The sequence below is a fragment of the Micromys minutus genome, assembly GCF_963924665.1.
Source record: "Micromys minutus genome assembly, chromosome: 5".
In the NCBI taxonomy this organism is placed as follows: domain Eukaryota; kingdom Metazoa; phylum Chordata; class Mammalia; order Rodentia; family Muridae; genus Micromys; species Micromys minutus.
The window spans coordinates 29,093,907-29,115,043 of record NC_137974.1 but is presented as its reverse complement, the minus strand read 5'-3'; the positions used below and the strand labels follow the sequence as shown (position 1 = coordinate 29,115,043).

Sequence of the window (21,137 nt, the reverse complement as noted above, 5' to 3'; positions counted from 1 at the left end):
AATTTTGTACATTTATCTTTGTTTTATAAAATAATGTAAAAAAATAAAAAATATAAAAAGTCTAATACAAGTTTTTACCTCTGGACCTGCAAGGCAGTCTTGCTGGTTAAATAAATAATGCCCTACAGTGTGATTCCAAGCCATATGTCAAACTAAATATCTTAATAACAATGAATGCATAAGCAGTTATAGAATCTAGTATTATTGTTGTCACTATTTGAATCTATACTTTTTCATTCTATTCAATTTAAGGAATTGATGTATTTAAAATATAACTATTCTAAAAGATAAAAGAATAAAAATTGTTTTAAATAATAAATAATAAAAATAATAAAAAATGAAAATTAGTAAACAAGGAGCTGTAGGTTCTTCTGTCTGGAAAGTTCTGTCTGGAAGATTCTGCCTGTTATAACTGGAGTGGTTCATCCTTGAAGATAAACTCCCTTGAGCACATTTTGCAATCTGTGCTCAGTGTGCTTACGGCTCCTGATTGTCCTGTTTGTTATTATCAGTCCTTAGTGAGGTGCTCTAACAAACACCCACTTCACCGTTCTTCCTCTGCTGTTCTCAGAACTGTGACCAAATGCTCACTGTAATACAGTATCGATCCCGTTACTCAGGAACGCTAACCTAACTGCACTCAGGCCTTTTAAGAACCTGCTTAAAACGTGTTCTTCATCTCATATACTCGCAGAACTTCTTTAACGTTTTATTATCATTATTATCAAGTCAACGCTTGCTTTAAAGAACCATTTTTCACTCTTGTAGGTGTGAAATAATCCATCTGTATAAACTCAATCTGCATAAAATCATCTGTATAAACTGCCTAGTGTTTTTTTTTTTTTTTTCTTCCCTTATGGATCTAACAATAGCCGTGTAACAAGGGAGCAGAGGGCAGGAGTATAAACTTCTTTAAATACATTACTAAGGACGTCAGAGCATTTCCTCATCATTCACTATCTCTGGGGAAACACAAGCTCTGTGACACACTTGAATTCCTGTCATTGTACTCTGCATATCAGTCTCTGCCGACTCAGGCTTACGGTCTACAGCCGGGATTGTCATCTACTGTGACACGTGATGCCACTGTCATCGAGCTGAAATCAATGACTTTCCCCCCACTCCCTTAGAACAGCACAGATGAGATACATGAACTCAGCAATAAATCAGCACGAACCAAAACAACCTAGAGGCGGGACACATAGTAGCTGGGAAACCAGAAATTTCCAAAGGAAACAATATTAAATATAAACCCTTTCCTATGTGTTGATAGCTGTAGTTGTTTCAATTCTCTAAGCCATTGAAAGTGATGACATATCTTACTTTATAAACTGCCAAATGCATCATTTCCTTCCTCTTGCTTACACCCCTCCCCCATCCACACAGTGAAGAAAAAGCTGAGGACAGCCTTCTCCAGGATTACTCTCTGGAACTTCAGTTTGGTTTATCCGAATGAAGGCCTCTCCTCTTTTCCATTCCTCAGGGAAGTAAGTGCAGGCTTTCTCGGTGAGAGTTCTGCATCTGGATTGTGTAGATAGCTCTACGTATAAAAGAGAGATCTTGGCCTTCACCCAGGTCTTAATTTAATCAATAGTGATCTGGCCATGTATCAGAATTTGTGTGCCTCAACTTTCATGAGAAATAATGGATCGCACCAGTTAGCAGGAACACATTGTTTTCCTAGTCTGATGACTCAACATGTGTACAGTGACTGACCCTGACGCCTTTTCCTGGCTGGTGTCATGCTTTGGAGTATTGTCTTAAAGGTTGAAAATAAATACAGAAAAATAACTGATGGGAACAGGCCTTTGGTGGTGTAGTGGCTATATCTGGTTATCAACTTAACTATATCTGGAATGAACCACAACCCAGAATTTGGAGGCTCACCTGTGATCCTGATCTTGAGGCACAGAGGCTATGACTCTTAGGACACTAAGGCAAGGAGATCTCTCTGAGATCAAGGTCATTTGGGACAAAGCAAGTCCCAGATCCAAGTGTGGTGGTACACACCTTTAATCTGGGGCATACCTTCTGTTGGAGACCTACATAAGGACATTGGAAGAAGGAAGGCTCTTTCTCTCTTCTCCTGCTGGCCTTGTGGTACTGAGCATCCGCTAGATCTTTGGACTTCACACTGCTGCCGACCATTGTGAGGGAGTTGGACTATAGACTGTAAGTCACCAACAAATTCCTTGCTATATAGAGACTACCTATAAGTTCTGTGACTCTAGAAAACCCTGACTAAATATTTGCAGTAGCAACAGGTACCAGAAACTTCAAGATCCATCTGTGTTGGATGTTGGATGAACAGAAATGTTCAAGATTCATTTCTGCTTCCTAAGCTAACTTGGGGCTCCCCTGGTTTGAATAAGGGAGCCTGTATGTATAGCTCTCTTATCTGGAAGCTTCTAACTGCAGAGCCATGCTCAGATGTCTGCTGATGGCAAACCTGGATGTTGGTTCCACCTTTCTTTCTAGATTTTATTGTGAGACATTACTCCATGATTGCACATCTCATATGTGTCTGAAGCAAGCTGCTAATTTTTCAGTTCACCAAGTTGTTTTCTGATACTAAGAATAAGATGAACGACAGCAAGGCCTTTGTAAAAGGTTGAAGTTCAGACCAAAACCAACATAACTATCTTGGGAGTCAATATGCTTATTAATTTTAATATAAAAAACTAGCAACAACCTTAGCATTATTTTTGTGTGTGTGTGTACATGTGTGTTTTCATATTTTGCAATATCAGTTTCAAAAATAAAAATTTGCTATGCAAATAGTCAATAAATTTGTAACCCCTGGCAAGAAGATGTCACCACAGGGAAAGGCTGCCACAATCCAGTTCTAATCAAATAACATTCTGAATTAAAAGACATTGTGTTCAGAGTTTATCCACACATCCATGTAGCTATCCAACAGTTCCATCCCTTACAAGGTTTAATAGTTTCTAAGTTCCCCTATCAAAAAAGCAATTACCTCCAATTCTTTCCTTCTGAACCATGCGTAGCTAGAGCAAAGGTGCTTTGTTAGTTGCTGTATAACCCAGTCTAGAAACCTATCCTAGCTTCTAGCACTGGCTCCCAATAAGTAAGTAGGACATGTTGATATGCTAACTTCCAGGCACAGGGACTTATTTTTCCCTAAAATGTGACCTGACTCTTTTTCCTGCTATTTCTGATGTCTAAAATAGTGGTTTCTCAGACCCTCTTCCTCTCTAATGAATAATAATCTACTAAACTGTTGAGTTTCCATCACTGACCTAGACAATTTTTATTACAGATTTACCACATCTGCTCTTCATCAAAACTTACACGTACCTAATTTATCTTAGCTTGTGAGTGCCAGTTTCTTTTAAGCTTATATACTATGCTTTTCATACATTGTAAACATTTGTCAGTCTGACTCATGAACGGAAAAAGGTTAAGCTTGCCCCAGGAGCTATGAATTACTAAGATTCACTGAGTTACATAGTCACAGCACTAACAACAGCCATGTATATTCAGAACATATTAGACCCATTCAGGAAGCAGATGCCATTAATAATGAAGTCCTTACCTTACATTGGCTCAAAATCCAAGGCCAGTTACCCACTAACATCCTTTAAATGATATTTCCCTTGGACGAGACTGCTACAATCAGACTGATTAGCCGGCATCCTCACCAATTTTATAGCCTCTGAACTGCATATGACTGGAAGCTCTGCATTATAGAAATCAAGTTTGAAACTTTAAAGATCCCACATGATAATCTGTCATTTGGTCTATTTAATTACATGTGAAATAAGACAGTTTGCCCATAATCTTAACTGTTTAGATTCTGATAAGCAGGTGTTTAGCTTGAATCTGACCACCTCCGAGTTTAGACTTGCAGTTTCTTTTTTTTTTTTTTTAATTAATCATTTTATTCCTTTATCATGGACATTCTTTTATAATATTATCCTTTCTCCCCTCCTGCGAGTAGATTCATCAAAGGAGTTTACTCTGAGTCTGAGAAACAACTTAAGTTCATCTCAACGGCTCTTGGAATATGGCCAGCCTCAAAGCATTAATACCCCCAACACCTACAGTGATGGCCTTTAAGTCTCATAGCTCAATCATTGTTAAAAATTAGGTCCATGATTGCAAAATTCGAAACAGTTATAACAGCCTGTACATGCTGGTTGTGAAGTGTCTTCTCATGCTCCTGATTGGATGGTGTGGGCTTTGTAAGTAACATAGAGGACCTATGTCATCAGAAGCATTCATCAATGGCCAGTCCTGACTTACATCATAAGCTTCAGTGGAACAGACTAAAGGAACCTCCCAGATCACTGCTCCAAGGAGTATAAAGAAACAATGGGGGCCAGACAAGAAGCCCATGAAGATAAAGGTCTCTCTTGTTATGTTCTGACTGTTCAGATATGGCCTCACCTCTGATTGATGATAATCGGGCTGCTCATCCCAACGTACCGAGAGGATAAAACCTTAGGGAGTCACCTCTGTTGTACCCCCACACTGCAGCCCCTTCCCTAGCTCCTCAATCAGCCCTATCTCCAGCCCTACTAAGGTTCTAAGTCAATGCGTGTGAGCCTGGGAAAGTGATGGGCCAAAGTTACAGATAGAGAAGTCCCCAGTGTATAACAGCTCGCTGCTGTGTGCTGTAATTCCACATCCAAATCACATGGAGCACAGGAGAGGGCAGGTCTGCTCCCAGAAGATGTATCAGGTTTCTCTTTTCTTTCTCCTCATCGATCTTCTGTGAATGAATGACTGAGATCAAGATCTACAGGTCTAGTCGTTTCTATCCTCTTTCTCGGACCATTAAGTGGCCTGATGCCAAGATTCAGGACAGAGTAATGGGAAGGCAACAAAAGATTCTCCTTGGGTTTCGGGTCTAACTGTATTCATCAATCCAACAGGCAGGTTTATGGGGTTTGTCCCTTCCTGTCACAGGACCATTTCACAGTCATTTTGCTATTTGAAGCTGTGTGCAAATGTATCAAAAGTCCCACAAGGGTAACTATGAGTACTCTGGGCATTCCTTCATACCTGTTTGGTTTCTTATGATTTATTTTATAAGCCTTGGAAGGAGGAAATGGAGGAGAGGAAGCAGGAAAGGGAGAGTCCAGGAGGAATAAATGGCTTAGGATATCCTTGGAGTCTAGAATTGGGCATTAGATGCTCTGGAGCTGCATTTACTAGCTGCTAAACATGGGTGCTATGCAAGAGCAGCCAGCACTGTCATTCACTGAGCCATCTCTGCAGCCTCCTAGACCCTGGTTTTAATAAAATCACAAAGCCCTCCCGAGAACCCTTCACCTTCTCTCTCGCCCACATCTTACACCACTGCATTGCCTGACACAATATGACAGCGGTGTTGCACACATAAAATCTCAACAGAATAGTTGCCTAAACGAGACTTCATGATGTCTAGGCCAGTGAACATGTCAGTGGAAATAGGTGGAATTACACAAAGGCTCATCCATAGATAAAGAACTGCAGGCAGTCAGTGGCCTCTGAGAGAAAGGAACCAGTTTCTTTAGGTGCAAGACTCCTGACAAGGTGATCTAACCTCAAGTGGTCAACCCAAAACTTGTGAACATAGAAGCAACACCAAATGGACTTAGTAGGTTTATATATATATATATACACACATACATATACATATATATACACACACATATATATACATATACATATATGTGTGTATATGTATAACATTAATTATGAACAAATGAGTCATGAATTTGAAAGTGAGGTAGGGGAAGAAGAAGTTGGGGGGCAGAGAAAGATGGGTAAAAACAATGTCAATACAGTGTGTTCACATATGAAATTCTAGAAAAAAGGAATTTGTTTAAAATTAAATTAATTTTGTTTATACCTAGAGCAGAACCTTAGTCAGAGAAACTTCTTTTTGCTGTGGGTAACAATCCCTGGGGAGATACAACTGGTCAAAAGTACTGAGAATAAAAGGCCATAAATGGGATACCTATCTCAAACATCTGCCCCCAGTCAGGCTCAGGGAAGACTGAGGAGAAGGGGATGGAGAGAATGTAAGAGCCAAAAGATAGGAACCAGTGAAATGCTTCCTTCTAGACACGCCACTGCTGTCATACAGATGAACTCACTGTAGCTGGGGTCACCTGTAGTATACCTACAAAAGATCAAGTCACTCACAATCCCTGGAAAGGGGACAGACTGTCGCCAGACTGTGTGCCTTACAAAGGAGCTATTTACCGTGGATAATGTGGCCACCGACAGTGTTCCTAAGCCAGTGTACGGTCCCTTACCCATGCACCAATGAGCAGCACTAACCAGATTTAGTGTGTCCTAGTACGTGTTTAATGTCCAGCCTCAATATTACGGCTTTACTTCATCTTGTTTTGTCCTGTTGAGCTGTTGTCTCTTGGAGGCCTGCTTTCTCCTGAAGAGGAAATGGAGGGGGAGCAGATCTACAGGAGAGGGGAGCTGGAGGGGAGCTGGAGGGGAGCTAGGAGGAGTAGAGAGAGACAAAACTGTGGCTGAGATGTACTGTATAAGAGAAGATTCTGTGTTCTACTTAGAAGAAAGACAAAGGAGGGGTGGACACTGGGAGGAGTCGGGGAGAACCACATCCGTCACGGCATATTTGAAGTTCTCAAAAAAGTTCAAGGACTGCCTGACATATTGAGATTTGAGACGCACATGAAAGCACTGAATATTTGATTTAGACACTTATGAAAAGTGGAGCTACTATGTTATTCTGTCAAAAGTGTAAGTCCTTTGCAGACCATTTCTGAGGATTCAAAAAGAATTCCACCTCATTCAGCAAACAGTTTAAGGCCTGACTTTACACCAACAATCCCTTTTCAAACACCTCCTGTGTTGGCGTTATTAGATTAAAATAATAGAGAATCCCCTTCATTTCCAATACTATGTAAAATACACACAATCCTTCCTTCAAAAATATATTTCTTTTAAAATATCACACATGTATACCAGTTTATTCCCACTTTAGTGAAAAGCACCTGTGAAATTAACCATCTTAAACTTTGAGAAGTAATTTTAAAAGTTACAACTCCAAAGGCCACTTCTTAAGATACAAATTCAAGGTCCAGGGAGGTTCAGAGATTGGTCTATGGCCACAGTCCATGACAGGTGTGAGACTGAGGAGAAACTCCCCACAGACAGGTTGTGCCACCAGGAAGGTGACTGCTCTCAAAAAAACAGGCTGCTTTACATCCTCACAGCTGCCACAGCTGGAGATCAGTGGCTTGTCTTCCCACATGAAGAACTCAGAAGCCAACACACCCGTTATCAAAAGGCTTGGCAGGGGCCAGACAGAAGTCTCCTCACCATCTACTAGAACGAAAGCCAGTGTTATTCCTTGTTTTCAGATAAAGAGCTCCAGTAGGGAACCAGATAATACAGCTGAACCTTTTCCAGCAGCCTTGGAAACTAGGAAAGGCTCCTCAGCGGCCCGCCTGCCTACCATGACAGGCTGCAACCACCCTTCTAAGGGCAATCAGCTTCAGACCAGAGGAGAGCCCAGGGCGTTGACATTCACAACTTGATCAAAACAAATGGCCCTGTGCCGTGAAACCTGCCGCCATAGTAACAATTAGTGACATCTCACTGAGAAATCAGAAGTTATATCTTTACAGAAAACTCCCCTTCAGAGGGAAATGAGAGGAGGGCACAGGTGAGGAGAATACAGGGAGGCTAGTGTGGTGGCTAGTGAGGTAGCTAGTGAGATGGCTAGTGGGGTGACTAGTGAGGTGGCTAGTGAGGAGGCTTACAGATGTGAAGAGGAAGCTATGCACATGGCCTGGGGAGCAGAGGAGCTTGACAGAGCTTTGCTTACTCACGTCCTAAGAACAACAGATGGAGTCTCTCCCTGCCAAGTTCTAATACAGTTCATTCATTCCCACCTCAAGAAACTGGACTTGCCAAGGAAAATGAGCTGCTGACAGGGAGGTGGGTATCACCCACCCAGCTAGATGCGCAGCAAGGGAAGCTCAGGGCCTCAAGTCAGTACCTGAAATCAACCAATGTCCATTCATGAAAGTCTACTTCTTTTTTTTTCCTTTTAGTATAAAAATACAGAGGCAACCTCTAGAAGCAATCCACAGCTCCGACTTGCCAGGGCTCTTTGTGAAAATGCTGCAATTACTTCTTATCCTCAAGGGCACTCGGTGGAATAGCCGTCATCTTTCATCTTCAAATATTAAGGCCACCAAGAGAACTACACTTACTCTGTCAGTCTAGTACCTTTGAAAATTAGTCTTTAAATACTAGAGCCCAAAACTCTTCCGATGAAAAATTCTGATTCCTATCTACCAGCCACCTCAGTGCCTGGGCTTCCTTCTTAGACTGCTGAAAACTGGGTAGCCACAGCTCTCTCAAGGATCTCCCACGTAGGGCCGGAGGGGCTGAAGATGAGAAATCGAACAAGGCAGGTTCTGGGCAATGCAGGTGGCTCACATCCGCCCTCCACTGTTTGGGTGGTAGGCCCTGCTCCTGTAGCCTCCTGTTTGCCCACACCCTGTGGCACACCATACACTCGAATGTGTCAATGTAGTTGTCCTGGTTAATGTCCTGCACGCCCCACTCCCGTTCCCGGAGAGCTGTCAGAAGTCGCTGGTTAGAGATCTCGCCCTTTAGCTTCCACTCTACATAGGTCTCATACAATCCGTCATCATAATCCAGTCGCCTAATGAAGCCTGCCAGTTCTCTGGGGTGAGAAAATTCCGATACAAGAATGGCACTTCTGTTGCTTGGAAGCCAGTCTGCGATGGTGGGAGATCCGTAATACACAGGCACGACTCCCAGCTTCAGTGGTCTCCAGAACTTCTCTGTGATGTAATCATCACAGACTGCATTCTCAAAAGCAAGGATGAACTTATACTGGGCAATGACCCTGTAGAAGGCATCAGCATCCATAGAGGCAGGGTTTTTTAGCTGCTGAGGAAGATCTCTGTTTTGTAAACACTCGCCATAGGAATCAACTTCAATGTAAGCCATCAGCTCCCGAACATAGGTGTCCCTGTCTGATGGTGGATCACAGTCCGACTGAACATACACCAATGGGGCCAGTTTTTGTCTGAGGTTGTTTTTAGACTGTAAAGGAACTAAGTATCTGAGTGACTTCAAGACTTCTACACCTTCCAAGTACTGTGTAGTCAGTGGCAAGTCGGAATGCCTGCTGAATGTAGCAGTATGGTTGAATAAGGTGATGACTGGCTGATGGAAGAGTTTGTAATTGTTTTTTGGGGATTCTTCATGGAAAAGGGCCCACTCATGATGAGCTTTCCGAGGCAGAGGTAAGCTGTCTATGTTAAAGTCCGTACCATAGAAGAGGAAGGCCTTGGTCATAGGATGATGCTGGAAGGTCCTGTTGATGGTAAAGAAGCAAGCATCTGCCCCACACTGGCCGAGCCTGCCGGTCTCTCCAGTCAGTGGGGACCACCACAGCAGGATGGGGTAGTTACCAGCATCCACCTTGTTCCTCTCGTCCAAGGCCAGTGCTTCCTTTTTAGGAAATGGATTCGGGTGTTTCGGCTCTCCCTCCATGTCTTTATGTCCATCTTGCAAATTAGAGTTTCGAAACTTCTTCCTTTCAAACTTCCCAAGCTCAACCACTACCTTAGGCGTCAGGGCATCAAAACAAGACTTGCAGTTTCTTAGATCTTTAGTGGTTTCCTTTGTTGTCTTTGATTTTAATTCAATATAACTAATAGTATCAGAATTTAGTAGTCTTGGTGTTTGTCTTGGTACACTGAAATATTCTAAAAATTATTTATCTGCTTATGTTTTTTTTAAATAACCAAGAACATGTTATATGAACTTAAAATAGAGGGCTTGTTTCTGATCCTAAAGTCTGGAAGCAAAGAGTAAAGCTGAAAATCTCCATGAAGAAAAACTAACAAGGAAGGGAAAATAGAAGCTTCCATGAGGAAAAGCCGACACTAGTTACACAAGGAGCGAGAAAGGCTGGAATAGGAGGTGACAAAAGGCAGCTTTGAGGTTTCCAAGTAGCAAGTGCATTTGGCCACTTTAAAGACACTGAAATTAAGAAATACCCATGGAAGCTTCAATTAAGAAAATAAAACTTAAGTACTATTTATGAAATGCTTACGCTGATAGGTCACCACCATAAGGGAGACTATGAGAACAATTGCATATCATCAAGAAAGTGTGTACAAAATGGTAGACATTCCCTGAGGGCACTACAGGATCCTAGGAAACAGCTGCTGTAGTCCAGACTGCTGTCAACACTAACTTTCAGACCTTTTAGTCTCATTGATTTTAAGACCTACTTGGATTTCTGCTCTGACAAGCTATGTCAAACTTACAGGTTCAAACCTGTACACCTATCAGACATAATCTGGACAAGTAGCTCCATAAGACAGCTTTTTTTCCAGACAGGTTAATAAAGAGTAGACTTCACAAAATACGAGTGTGGTACTTGACTAGATCATAAGAACCACAACACACAGCAAGAGATTAAGGAAGAATATAATTTCTAGTTCAGTATCATATTGCTTTAAATGGCAAACTGGCCATTGCCACGAAAGAAAGAAATTTATAGTAACAATACCAATCTATAACTTATAATCAGATCTTTGTACATGCATATTTTCCTAATAAGAATCTTTATTAATATAGGGATCATAAAATAAGTTTAATATTGTTGACTATTGTAAAAAATTATTTGTAAATTTAGAAAACAAGATCTGAGTATTTTCTAAATTACTTGCTTTTTAGAAATTCTTTATTCTACCAATTCAAAAATATGTGTAAACACAGTCAAGTTGAAGGTTGTCTACAGTATTAATTATTTACATTATGACAGTTATCTGGCCATTATCTGCTCATGACTGTTATGATAAATGATTCCCAAAGTCTCCCTTATTAATCTGTGCAACACATGGCAATCAAAGAAACAGAATTATTCTGGAAATGCGTTTGGAATATCTGAGAAGCATGCATAATCTACTGGTTAGTGTGAAGGCTCTCCTTTGTGGTCTCGTGAGTTTGTGTGAACACTCCGAGATAACACAGAGCACCGGATATGTGGCTTTCTTTATGTAATGAAGTGCAAGTGTGGAAATCATTGGAAATTGTACTCACGGTGTGGCAGGGCTTTCTAGTCCTTTTTTCTAGTGACACTTGTGAAATTTCAATATAATTCTGAATTTGCACCCTATTGCTTTGCTCAATATGGCACCGTATGTGCTTCTGCCGGTGTGTTCAGGGATCTTTTTGTTTGCCTTTTCACTTGGGTAAATGGTGGTTAGGAGTTTATTACATGCAAAATGGGTTTTGGTGTAAATGGATTGTTCCAGACCTTCTGTGCACATTTATAAGCTTTTCCATTATTAAAAAAATCCCTACATCCTTTGTTAAATTATAAGCCATGTGTCTTAGTCAGGGCTTCTATTCCCACACAAAACATCATGACCAAGAAGCAAGCTGGGAAGGAAAGGGTTTATTCAGCTTACACTTCCACATTGCTGTTCATTACCAAAGGAAGTCAGGACTGGAACTCAAGCAGGTCAGGAAGCAGGAGCTGATGTAGAGGCCATGAAGGGATGTTACTCACTGGCTTGCTTCCCCTGGCTTGGTCAGCTTGCTTTCTTATAGAACCCAGGTCTATCAGCCCAGGAATGGCACCACCCACAATGGGCTGGGCCCTCCCCTCTTGATCAGTAGTTGAGAAAATGCCTTACAGCTGGATCTCATGGAGGCATTTCCCCAACTGAGGCTCCTTTCTCTGTGATAACTCCAGATTGTGTCAAGTTGACACACAAAACCAGCCAGTACACCACACTTCCCTTCTGCTTTTTCTATTTCATGCCCAGTCTCATTTTTCCTGTTTAAGAAAATTTTTCTTCATGTATAAAATAGTTAAATGATTTTTGAGAGAGAAATGTGCTCACAAACAAAAAATCCTGCGAATGTCATAAAATACTTAACAAGAGAGAATGTTGACAGTGTTCAAATGGAAGAACTGAAGAGCATCCTGCATCCAAACAGCTGGGGCTTCTCATGAACACCATCATTTCTAGATACCGCATCTCCCTCAAAATACAGACTGTCAGGCTACAGAGATTTCTCAGAGTTTAGAAGTACTTGCTGTCCTTGCAGGGGCCTGTGTATCAGTTCTCAACTCCCACACCATGGCTCACAACTGCCCACAACTCCACTTCCAAGGATTCCACTTTCCTTTTCTGACTTCCATGAGCCCACACATGCACAATGCCCATGAAGACAAGCAGGAAGTCTTACATACGCATAAATAAAAGTAACTAATTTTTTCAGGGCATAAAAATCCAAAGCAACCATGCTGTGTTTTTGTTTTTTGTTTTTTAGGTTTTTTTTTTTTGTTTTTTTTTTTTGTTTGTTTGTTTTTTGTCTTTCTTCCAGAATTGATCATGAGTGCCTATTAAGAGTTATGAAAATAACCAGTGACTTTGGTTCTTATCATGATAAATATCTGAGTGGCTTCTTAAATTTTTTCTTTGTCATTTCTGGTTCTCTTCCTTCAACTTTGAGAGATTTAGTTTGTTTTTTTTTTTCCTTGTGGTATTTATTTAGCAATTTCTCCTCATACCAGTCCTGGATCATATCATCTGCTCTATTGTTTATATTTCTTTTTTATACTGTTTATATTTCTTTTTATTGAAAATGGTTTTTAATACAATATATTCTGGTTATGGTTCTGCTCCCAAATCATTCTAGATCCTCTTTATCTCCTTTCCCACCAAAATCCAGACCCTTTCTTTCTCTCTCTTATTTGAAAACAATTAGGCATCTAAAAATAAAGTAAGACAATGTAAAAACAACCATATTAAAATATGTTAAAACAAACTATGAAAAGATTCAAAGAAAAAGTACAAGAAACTCATACAGACAACAGAGACACACATGTTCACACAAAAGAAATCTTTTAAAAACACAAAACTAAAAACCTATACATACACATATATATGTTTGTGTGTGCTTACATACATATATGTGTGTGTATATGTGTGTGTGCACACACATGCATGCAAAATACCTGTAAGACTAAAAAAATCCAAAATGCTACTTCACAGCATCACAGAACAAATAACTTCTAAAAACACTAAAAAAAAAAAAAAAAAAAAAAAAAAAAAAAAAAAAAAAAAACTTTTTTCTTTTTCTGTGCAATCAGTTATGATTGGAGATAACTTCTGGGGGGGGGGGTGTGAGTCTGTGCCTACTTCCCCTCTCCTCTCTGGTTGAAAAGTATTATTTTAACAAATACACATCTGACAACACCAAATCTCATAGAAACTGGTAATTTTTTATAATTTATAAATCAAGGAAAGCAATCTCACTTCTCACAAATATAAATGTTCCCCAAGTTAAATGTTGAAGTCTATACTATCTGTGATATCTAGTGGTGTTTGGGAATAGGCATGGGTTGTCACCGAAACAAGTAACTCCAAGAAAGGGTATTTGAAGAGCTGTCAAAATAGCTCATGGCATCACTGTTTCTTAAATATACATGGCTCGTGCATGAGGGATTTTTGTATGTTTCAATATTTGGCAAAACATAAAGGTTTGTCTTTTTGGTGTGATGTATCCTTTACTTGGTCTTGACAGATTTATTACTACTAGTTGCTCTTCAAAGATCCTTTCACTTCCTGGTTTATTCACTTGTTTTAATTATAAATAGAGTGGAATTATATTCAAAATTAAACACTGTAGTTGAGCTGTGTCCAAAAGGGGGATGGAGAGAAAAACCACTTTGGTGAACTCTAATTATTGAACTATTCACTTAGCATTTTTGGTTTAAGTTATAACTATTGTTCTGCCCAACACTTGTGTCAAGGAAAGACAGGCTAAGGAGCTTAGGGCAGAGTTATGCCATGTCAACCCAGGCCAGACCAAAACACTTAGAATCAAAAGACTAGAGATTACATTTTGGTAAAACTGAGTTACTACATGACTGTTTTGTTTTATATATAAAAGACAGAACTGAGTCTTCGACGACACAGTTGCTAGCTTATGAATTAATATCCAGTGACCCGGAAACCTGCTATTTCATAACTTAAGCTACACTACCCAGTGCTTTTAAGTAGAGATTACTATTAATGAGCAAAGGCAGATTCAACAATAACAGGAGTAAGCTAACTCTTAAGTGCTCATAAGCAATCATCTTTTATTTTTAAGAGAGGAATGATGTATACTCTGATTTTTTTTTCTATTTTGTCTCTAAGATTTTAGATAATAAATAAAAGATAGTAAGAAACTGTAAGGGCTGTAGAGAGGGCTCAGTGGTTAAAAGCACTGACTGCTCTTCCAGAGGTCCTGAGTTCAGTTCCCAGCACCCACATGATGGCTCACAACCATCTGTCATGGGATCCAGTGTCCTCTTCTGGTGTGTCTGAAGATGGCTAAAATATTTTTTGTATGAAGGAAAATGAATAAATAAGAAAGAAAGAAAGAAAGAAAGAAAGAAAGAAAGAAAGAAAGAAAAAAAGAAAGAAAGAAGGGAAATTAACAGAAAAATAAAACCACATTTTCCAAACGTTATATATATAGGACAAATGACATTCATTTAAATATCTAACACCATCCACATATACAAACTCCCCAGAAAAGTCCTTTCAAGTATGATAGTAAGTTGCTCTAAAGTCCTAGAAGCTAAGTGTTAATCCTGGTAAAGATCTTAGTCTAAGCATGTTTGAGGGAAGGCCAAAAAGTCAGCAATATGATTGGTGTCAAGGAGAAGATCACAATTAAACTATTACTAAAAAGCTGGGATTACTTACCAGAAGCCAATATTACTCAGTCATTTCTATAAAATGCTTGTCTTATACAAGTATATATACTATCCTGAATTTTCTTCATTCAGATGTTTGGTTTTATTCAAGTTTTATTAGCAAGGAACAGTTTACTGTTGTATTTTGTGAATAAAAACTTTGTATGACTTCACAGAGTCCACATAGTACATGTTGAGAATTCAAATCTGAGTTCTTAGATAACAAGTAAATTCACATCTAAACACCTTTCTAGCAATGGTCACAAGCTCCTGATAATAAAATGTTCTCTTTTTTTTCTCTTTCTACATATGGTGATCTTTTATATTCTAAAACGTAGCATGCCAGGATTTTGTCACCTCAATTTATCTAAAACAATGCCACCCACACATATGGTAGAATCCAATGAAAGTGACTACTTAAGACGGGATATGACTTTCCATTACAAGCAAAGCAGAAAAAATACAGATAAAACCTTCACAGAATGAAAAAAAATCTAAAGAAAAAAGTTTTAAAAATAAGATAATAAGAATGCTCCTGACCCCAAGTATGGCAATAATGGCCACCACCAAAATTGATTCTCTTCATGATGATTCAGTTTTTTTTCGGGGGGAGGGGTTGGTTCCCCCACCCCATCAGCATGAGTGTGAGAACTATCAAAAGAAACAAGGAATGAAGGGCTGGACGGAACCGCCCTTTAATCCAGCATGTGCTTGGATCCTCGTGCCAACAGAAGAACACCAAAACCCTGCAGTGTCTTTGAAAGGAGGAAGAACTAAGTAGAATAGAACTTGTCAGTGGCATGAACATTAGGACACATCCCAGTGACATGTATCTAACAGGACACATAGAGAGAAGTATGAGAAAACAGCTGATGACGACACTTTGAAGACCTACTTTGTGCCCTCTGTCATGGTATGAACTACGCCTAACTCACTGGTTTAACCCTTCTGTGGGTGTGGGTATTTTCTGTATGACCACTATTGTTGTGCTTAAATCAAGGGTATAGGGAGAAATGGTCTGGGCTGAGTGCTTTCATCCATAACAGACAAAGTTCAGAAAAATTACTGAGAAATGGAAAACATATTTGTTTGGGGGTTTCCATTGTTGTAAAGACACAGCATGACTGAGACAGCTTGCTTACAGTGTCAGAAGTTCAGTCCATTATCATCACTGGAAGCACTGGATGTGAGGCACTGGAAGCCCTGGAGGCACTGGAAGCACTGGAGGCACTGGAAGCACACTGGATGTGAGGCACTGGAAGCACTGGAGGCACTGGAAGCACTGGAGGCACTGGAAACACTGGAGGCACTGGAAGCACTGGAGGCACAGGAAGCAGTGGGGGCACTGTAGGCACTGGAAGCATTGGAAGCACAGTAGGGTCACAAGTATAAGTTAACCAGCAGTGATAATGGTTTGTGTGAGTGGAAAAGGCATTTAGTAAATGACAGCTATATATCAATTACTAGAAAAAATGCATAAAGTTACTTCAAATTTTAAGAAAAGTTCCTACCTGGACCTACTGATTCTGCTATGTAGGAAAGAGTGCATAATTCTTTTTGATAAGTTCGATTTCTTTTCTCAGATACATACCCTTGGGGATGTCAGGCCTTGAGCCAAAGATGATAAATGATAGTTAGTTTCTAGTTTATAGAACAAGTCTTCTATACTCTGTATAATATTTATTTTTCTTCATACTTATATTCTTAGTAAAAATATTATTGAATCTCACATATTTTCATATGCATCCATTTATCAAGGAACTCAAGAGTTTACCTAGGCTATTCTTATGAAATTCATTTACTAAGCACTGAGTTGTAAATAGGTGGATTTACAAAATTGAAACAACATGGCTTACTGGTACAAAAAATCCATTAATATGTAATATTTTTCATTTTTATGGTAAGTCAGACTTTAGTTTACATTGACTTTTAATAACGTAATTTCTACTAGAATACAAAATATTTAGGAGTCTATGTTTATACGTGCCTATACATGGAAGAACATATGTTGTAAATATTTATGTATGATTATAGAAAGAGCAAACCACACTACAAAATGGAATGACTTTTCTTTCTACTGAAGTTTGAATCAATTCATTTTTGTAAACAATGGTCTGCGACAATGTTTCTAACTCTTTCAAGTGTGCTAATGCTTACATTAGTAGAGTTCATAAACCTTTATGGTGTAATGATAGTTTTCCTTTCACATCATATATTGAGACCACACATGATGACACAAAGGTCCTATGAAGCCAGTACCTTCAAAGTGTTTTTCTCATTCTTTATGAGTCTTCATATGTGTAAATGCATAAGTCCAATTAAACTTGGGATTGTTTTAGTAGATGTTTAAACCATTATGTTACTTATTTGCACCTTAAAAATTAACACAAAATTTAATAACTTAAAAATGTCAACCATTTATCAAATCACGTAGTCTCTGAGGTCATGATCAGAAATCCTGTGCCTGAGTGATCTGCCTCAGGGATTTTCAGGGATAACCCCGAGAGAGTAGCACTCCCTCAGATCAAGATGCAGGCTGAAAGAAGGAAGATAAGAGACCAGGGGTAGGAAGGAGGAGAGAAAAAGACAAGAGAAGAAAAGATGTCAGTGTCTTATGACCAAGCCTTGGCTTCTGCCCTGCCCCTGGAGGCTTCTATCTTAGGAGAGTGAGACTGACATCTATTCAAGAGACGTCTCTACAACTTGTCAGTGTAAGGCAGAGTAATGAAGGAGGGTGTCCGTTAGCTAATGTAGGATTGGAATACCATCCAGCTATCCAGGAGGAAGGGGGTAGTCTTCATCTTCAGTCTTCTTATGTCCTATGGAGGCCGGACTAAAGTGCTAATTACTTGAAGTCTTCAAATACTTGGTGTATCTCAAACTCTTCCTTTTTTCTGGAGTATTTCGAGTAGGTTGTCTTCCCATGGGATTTGCAATAAAAGGAGTTTCTGTTGGGTTCAAAGAGTATGAATGAGCACTTTTAACAACTGCAACTCCTGCTATGGATTTGAGCATTTCAATCCTCATATTGAAAGAGGAGAAGAAAAAAAGAGGAGGAGAAAGAGGAGAAGAAACCGGTGAATAAAGAAGAAAGAGGAGGAGGAAGAAGAAGAAGAAGAAGAAGAAGAAGAAGAAGAAGAAGAAGAAGAAGAAGAAGAAGAAGAAGAAGAAGAAGAAGAAGAAGAAGAAGAAGCTGGCTTCGTATGATGCATTTAGGAAAGCAGGCTGAAATTATCTTCTCCAACAACATTATTGTGACATGGGCCAGCAAGTGTTTAGATGCTGCCTTTCAAAAACAGCATCTGGAGACTGGATTCCTATTTCTTTTTGGCTTGCAAAAATCACATTTTGTTGCTAAATATAGGACTATGTATAATAGACATTTAAAAGTTTGGTCTTTACCTTATAAGGTAAAAGTAGGTGTGGGACTGTCATAAAATAGATAGTGCTGCACATTCCACTGGCACCATTAACAAGACCCAGCTGTGCATCCTAGATGCCTTAAAGTCAACTTGTAGGCACCGGGTGCATTTCGCCAAGTCTCATTATTTCTGAGAACATTCCAGAATTGCTAACAGTTCTATTTTGGCATGTAACAGATGTATCAACGAATGCTGAATTTTTAAAAATAACTTTTTAAAGTAGTTTTTAAAATTCAGTAAGTTACAAGCTATTAAGGTTTGTGACATGACGCTGGTCACAGATTATCACTAAGAGGTGGTTTATATCCAACATTCTAGAACTGTGTAGTGGAAACCATTTCTTGGTCTCAACATTGTAATCTTTATGCTAAAAAAAGAAAAGAAAAAGTACTAAGACATTCATACAATTATAATATCATAATTTATATGAATAATAATGATAAATATAAAGTTTTAAATGGTGTTCAGGGACTGGGTAGATGGATCAGTGAGTAAAGGTAGGCACTTGCCATTAAGCCTGAAAACTGGAGTCCTATCTCAGAGTCCACATGCTGAAGGGAGAGAATCAACGTCAGCACATTGTCCTCTGACATCCACACATCCGTTACAGCATCAACATGCACATGCATAAAATGAAAACGAAAATGGTACTCTAAAGTAGAATTTGAGACTTCTGTTGTCCCGAACCAGATATTTATACCAAATTCTATGAAAAAAGCTTATCAAGAATGTGTGTGTGTCCAGAGAATCAAATAACCCTATTAAAAAATGGGGTACAGAGCTAAACAAATCATTTTCAGTTGAGGAACACCGAATGGCCGAAAAACATCTGAGGAAGTGCTCGACATCCTTAGCCATCAGGGAAATGCAAATCAAAACAACCCTAAGATTCCACCTCACACCAGTCAGATTGGCCAAGATCCAAAACTCAGATGACAGCAGATGCTGGCGAGGCTGCGGAGAAATAGGAACACTTCTCCACTGTTGGTGGGGTTGCAACCTAATACAACCACTTGGGAAATCTGTCTGGTGATACCTCAGAAAATTGGATATAGTACTACCTGAAGACCCAGCTATTCCACTTCTGGGCATATACTCCAGAGACACTTTAATACACAACAAAGATATATGCACCACAATGTTCATAGCGGCTCTATTTATAATAGCCAGAAGCTGGAAGGAACCCAGATGTCCTTCAGAAGACGAATGGATACAAAAATTGTGGTACATATACACAATGGAATACTACTCAGCCACCAGAAACAATGACTTAACCAAATTCTTAAGAAAATGGCTGCATCTAGAGAAGATCATCCTGAGTGAGATAACCCAGTCACAAAAGAACAGACATAATATGCAGTCACTGATAGTGGGATGCTAACCCCAGAGGCTTGCACTCCCCCAGAAACAACTCACAGACTGTATGAAGTCCAAGAAATAAAGAAAACAAAAAATATACATATATTCACAAAACAAGAAGACTTTGACTATTCCCATGTTGCGTTTTGTTTTGCATGTACTTTACGCTTATTGCAACTAGTACGTTTTCAATGCATACTGTCAAGCCCTTGAAAAAAATCAAGTACTGACTAAAAAACATATTCACATGGTTTTATGTAAAATTTATTTTAATGTCTGAAAAAACAGTACTGACAAAAATGTATAATTTTAAGCAAAAAAATGTTTAAAATCTTTACATTTATCTTTGTTTTGCAAAATAAAGTCGTTAAAAAAAAAGAATGTGTGTGTGTGTGTGTGTGTGTGTGTGTGTGTGTGTGTGTCTGTCTGTCTGTCTGTCTGTCTGTCTGTCTCTCTGGGGAGATAGAGAGTTTGTGTCTATTCATGTATGTGACTCATTCTGTGTATATCTGTTTGTTTCTCTCTCCTTGTCTCTCCTTGTCTCTCTGCGTCTCTCTCTCCCTGTTTGCCTCTCTATCTCTGTGTGTCTCTCTCTGTCTTTCTTTTCCTGTCTCTCTTCATGTCTCTCTTCCTGTCTCACTGTGTGTCTCTCTGTCTTTCTGTCCCCCCCCCCCCCCCCCACTTCTCTGTCAGTGGAGCCTGGTAATTCACACAGATAATCATTAAAAGGGAACAGTTCTTGGGGCAGCCATAGCTGATGAAATCACTCAGACTGAGGCTCTGGCAGACCTGCAATTGTATCAGGTATACCTGACACCCTTGCTAGAGAGACTCCATCCTACAGCCTAACAGTGTTACCATACCTCAAACAAATAAAGGACAGTGACAACAACAGTATCCAAAAAAGCAGCAGTACCAACAACAGAAACCTGTTTCTTAGACAACCACTCTATTCCAGACCTAGAGTGTCAATATTAGAATAGAAGCACTGTTCCCCTATTCATCCAGGAATATAATAAAGTGGAATGATCCTGGTGGGCTAAAATTTACCCCAAAAACGTAAAGGGAACTGTTATCCATTGAAGAGAAAATCTACTACAGAATGTAATTCTATAAAAATAAAGGCCAGCTAAAGAGGACAGTACATTATGAGATCAAGAGGAAGTATATCCTGGTGATATCAATGGTATTCCAACACATACATAAACAAGAATATGTGTCTATTATGAACAGACCTTACATTAGTTACCTTAACGCCATCTTGCCACATCACATCTTTGACTGTTAGGTAAGGTTTAGTGCTGTATTCTTGGTTCTTTTGCTATGATTATTTCTGGTTTTATTTGTGTGTGTGTGTGTGTGTGTGTGTGTGTGTGTGTGTGTGTGTGTAAATGCATGTGTGTGGAAATAAGAGGACTAGTTGTGGGAGCCAGTTCTCTCCTTCTACTATGTAGGTCACCAAACTGGCCCCACTCACCTTTATACCCACTGAGCCATCTTGTCCCCCCCCACTGAGTATTTTTAATAGTCAGAACAATTCTCAGTTTTGAGTCTAAGATGTATTTCTTCATTTTGCACAAATTAAGACATTTGCAGGATTGTTT

The 21,137-nt window shown here is 39.4% G+C and overlaps 1 protein-coding gene across 1 annotated transcript; it reads right to left on the bottom strand.

Moving 5' to 3' along the window:
* Nucleotides 1-8,238: 8,238 nt before the first annotated feature.
* LOC308420912 (alpha-(1,3)-fucosyltransferase 10-like) lies at nucleotides 8,239-20,793 on the bottom strand (the record flags this gene model as incomplete). The annotated part of the gene is made up of 3 exons (XM_080917163.1): nucleotides 8,239-9,603; nucleotides 15,995-16,106; nucleotides 20,783-20,793. The coding sequence occupies 3 exons, from the start codon at nucleotides 20,791-20,793 to the stop codon at nucleotides 8,239-8,241; spliced, it is 1,488 nt and encodes a 495-aa protein (XP_080773289.1).
* Nucleotides 20,794-21,137: the final 344 nt, after the last annotated feature.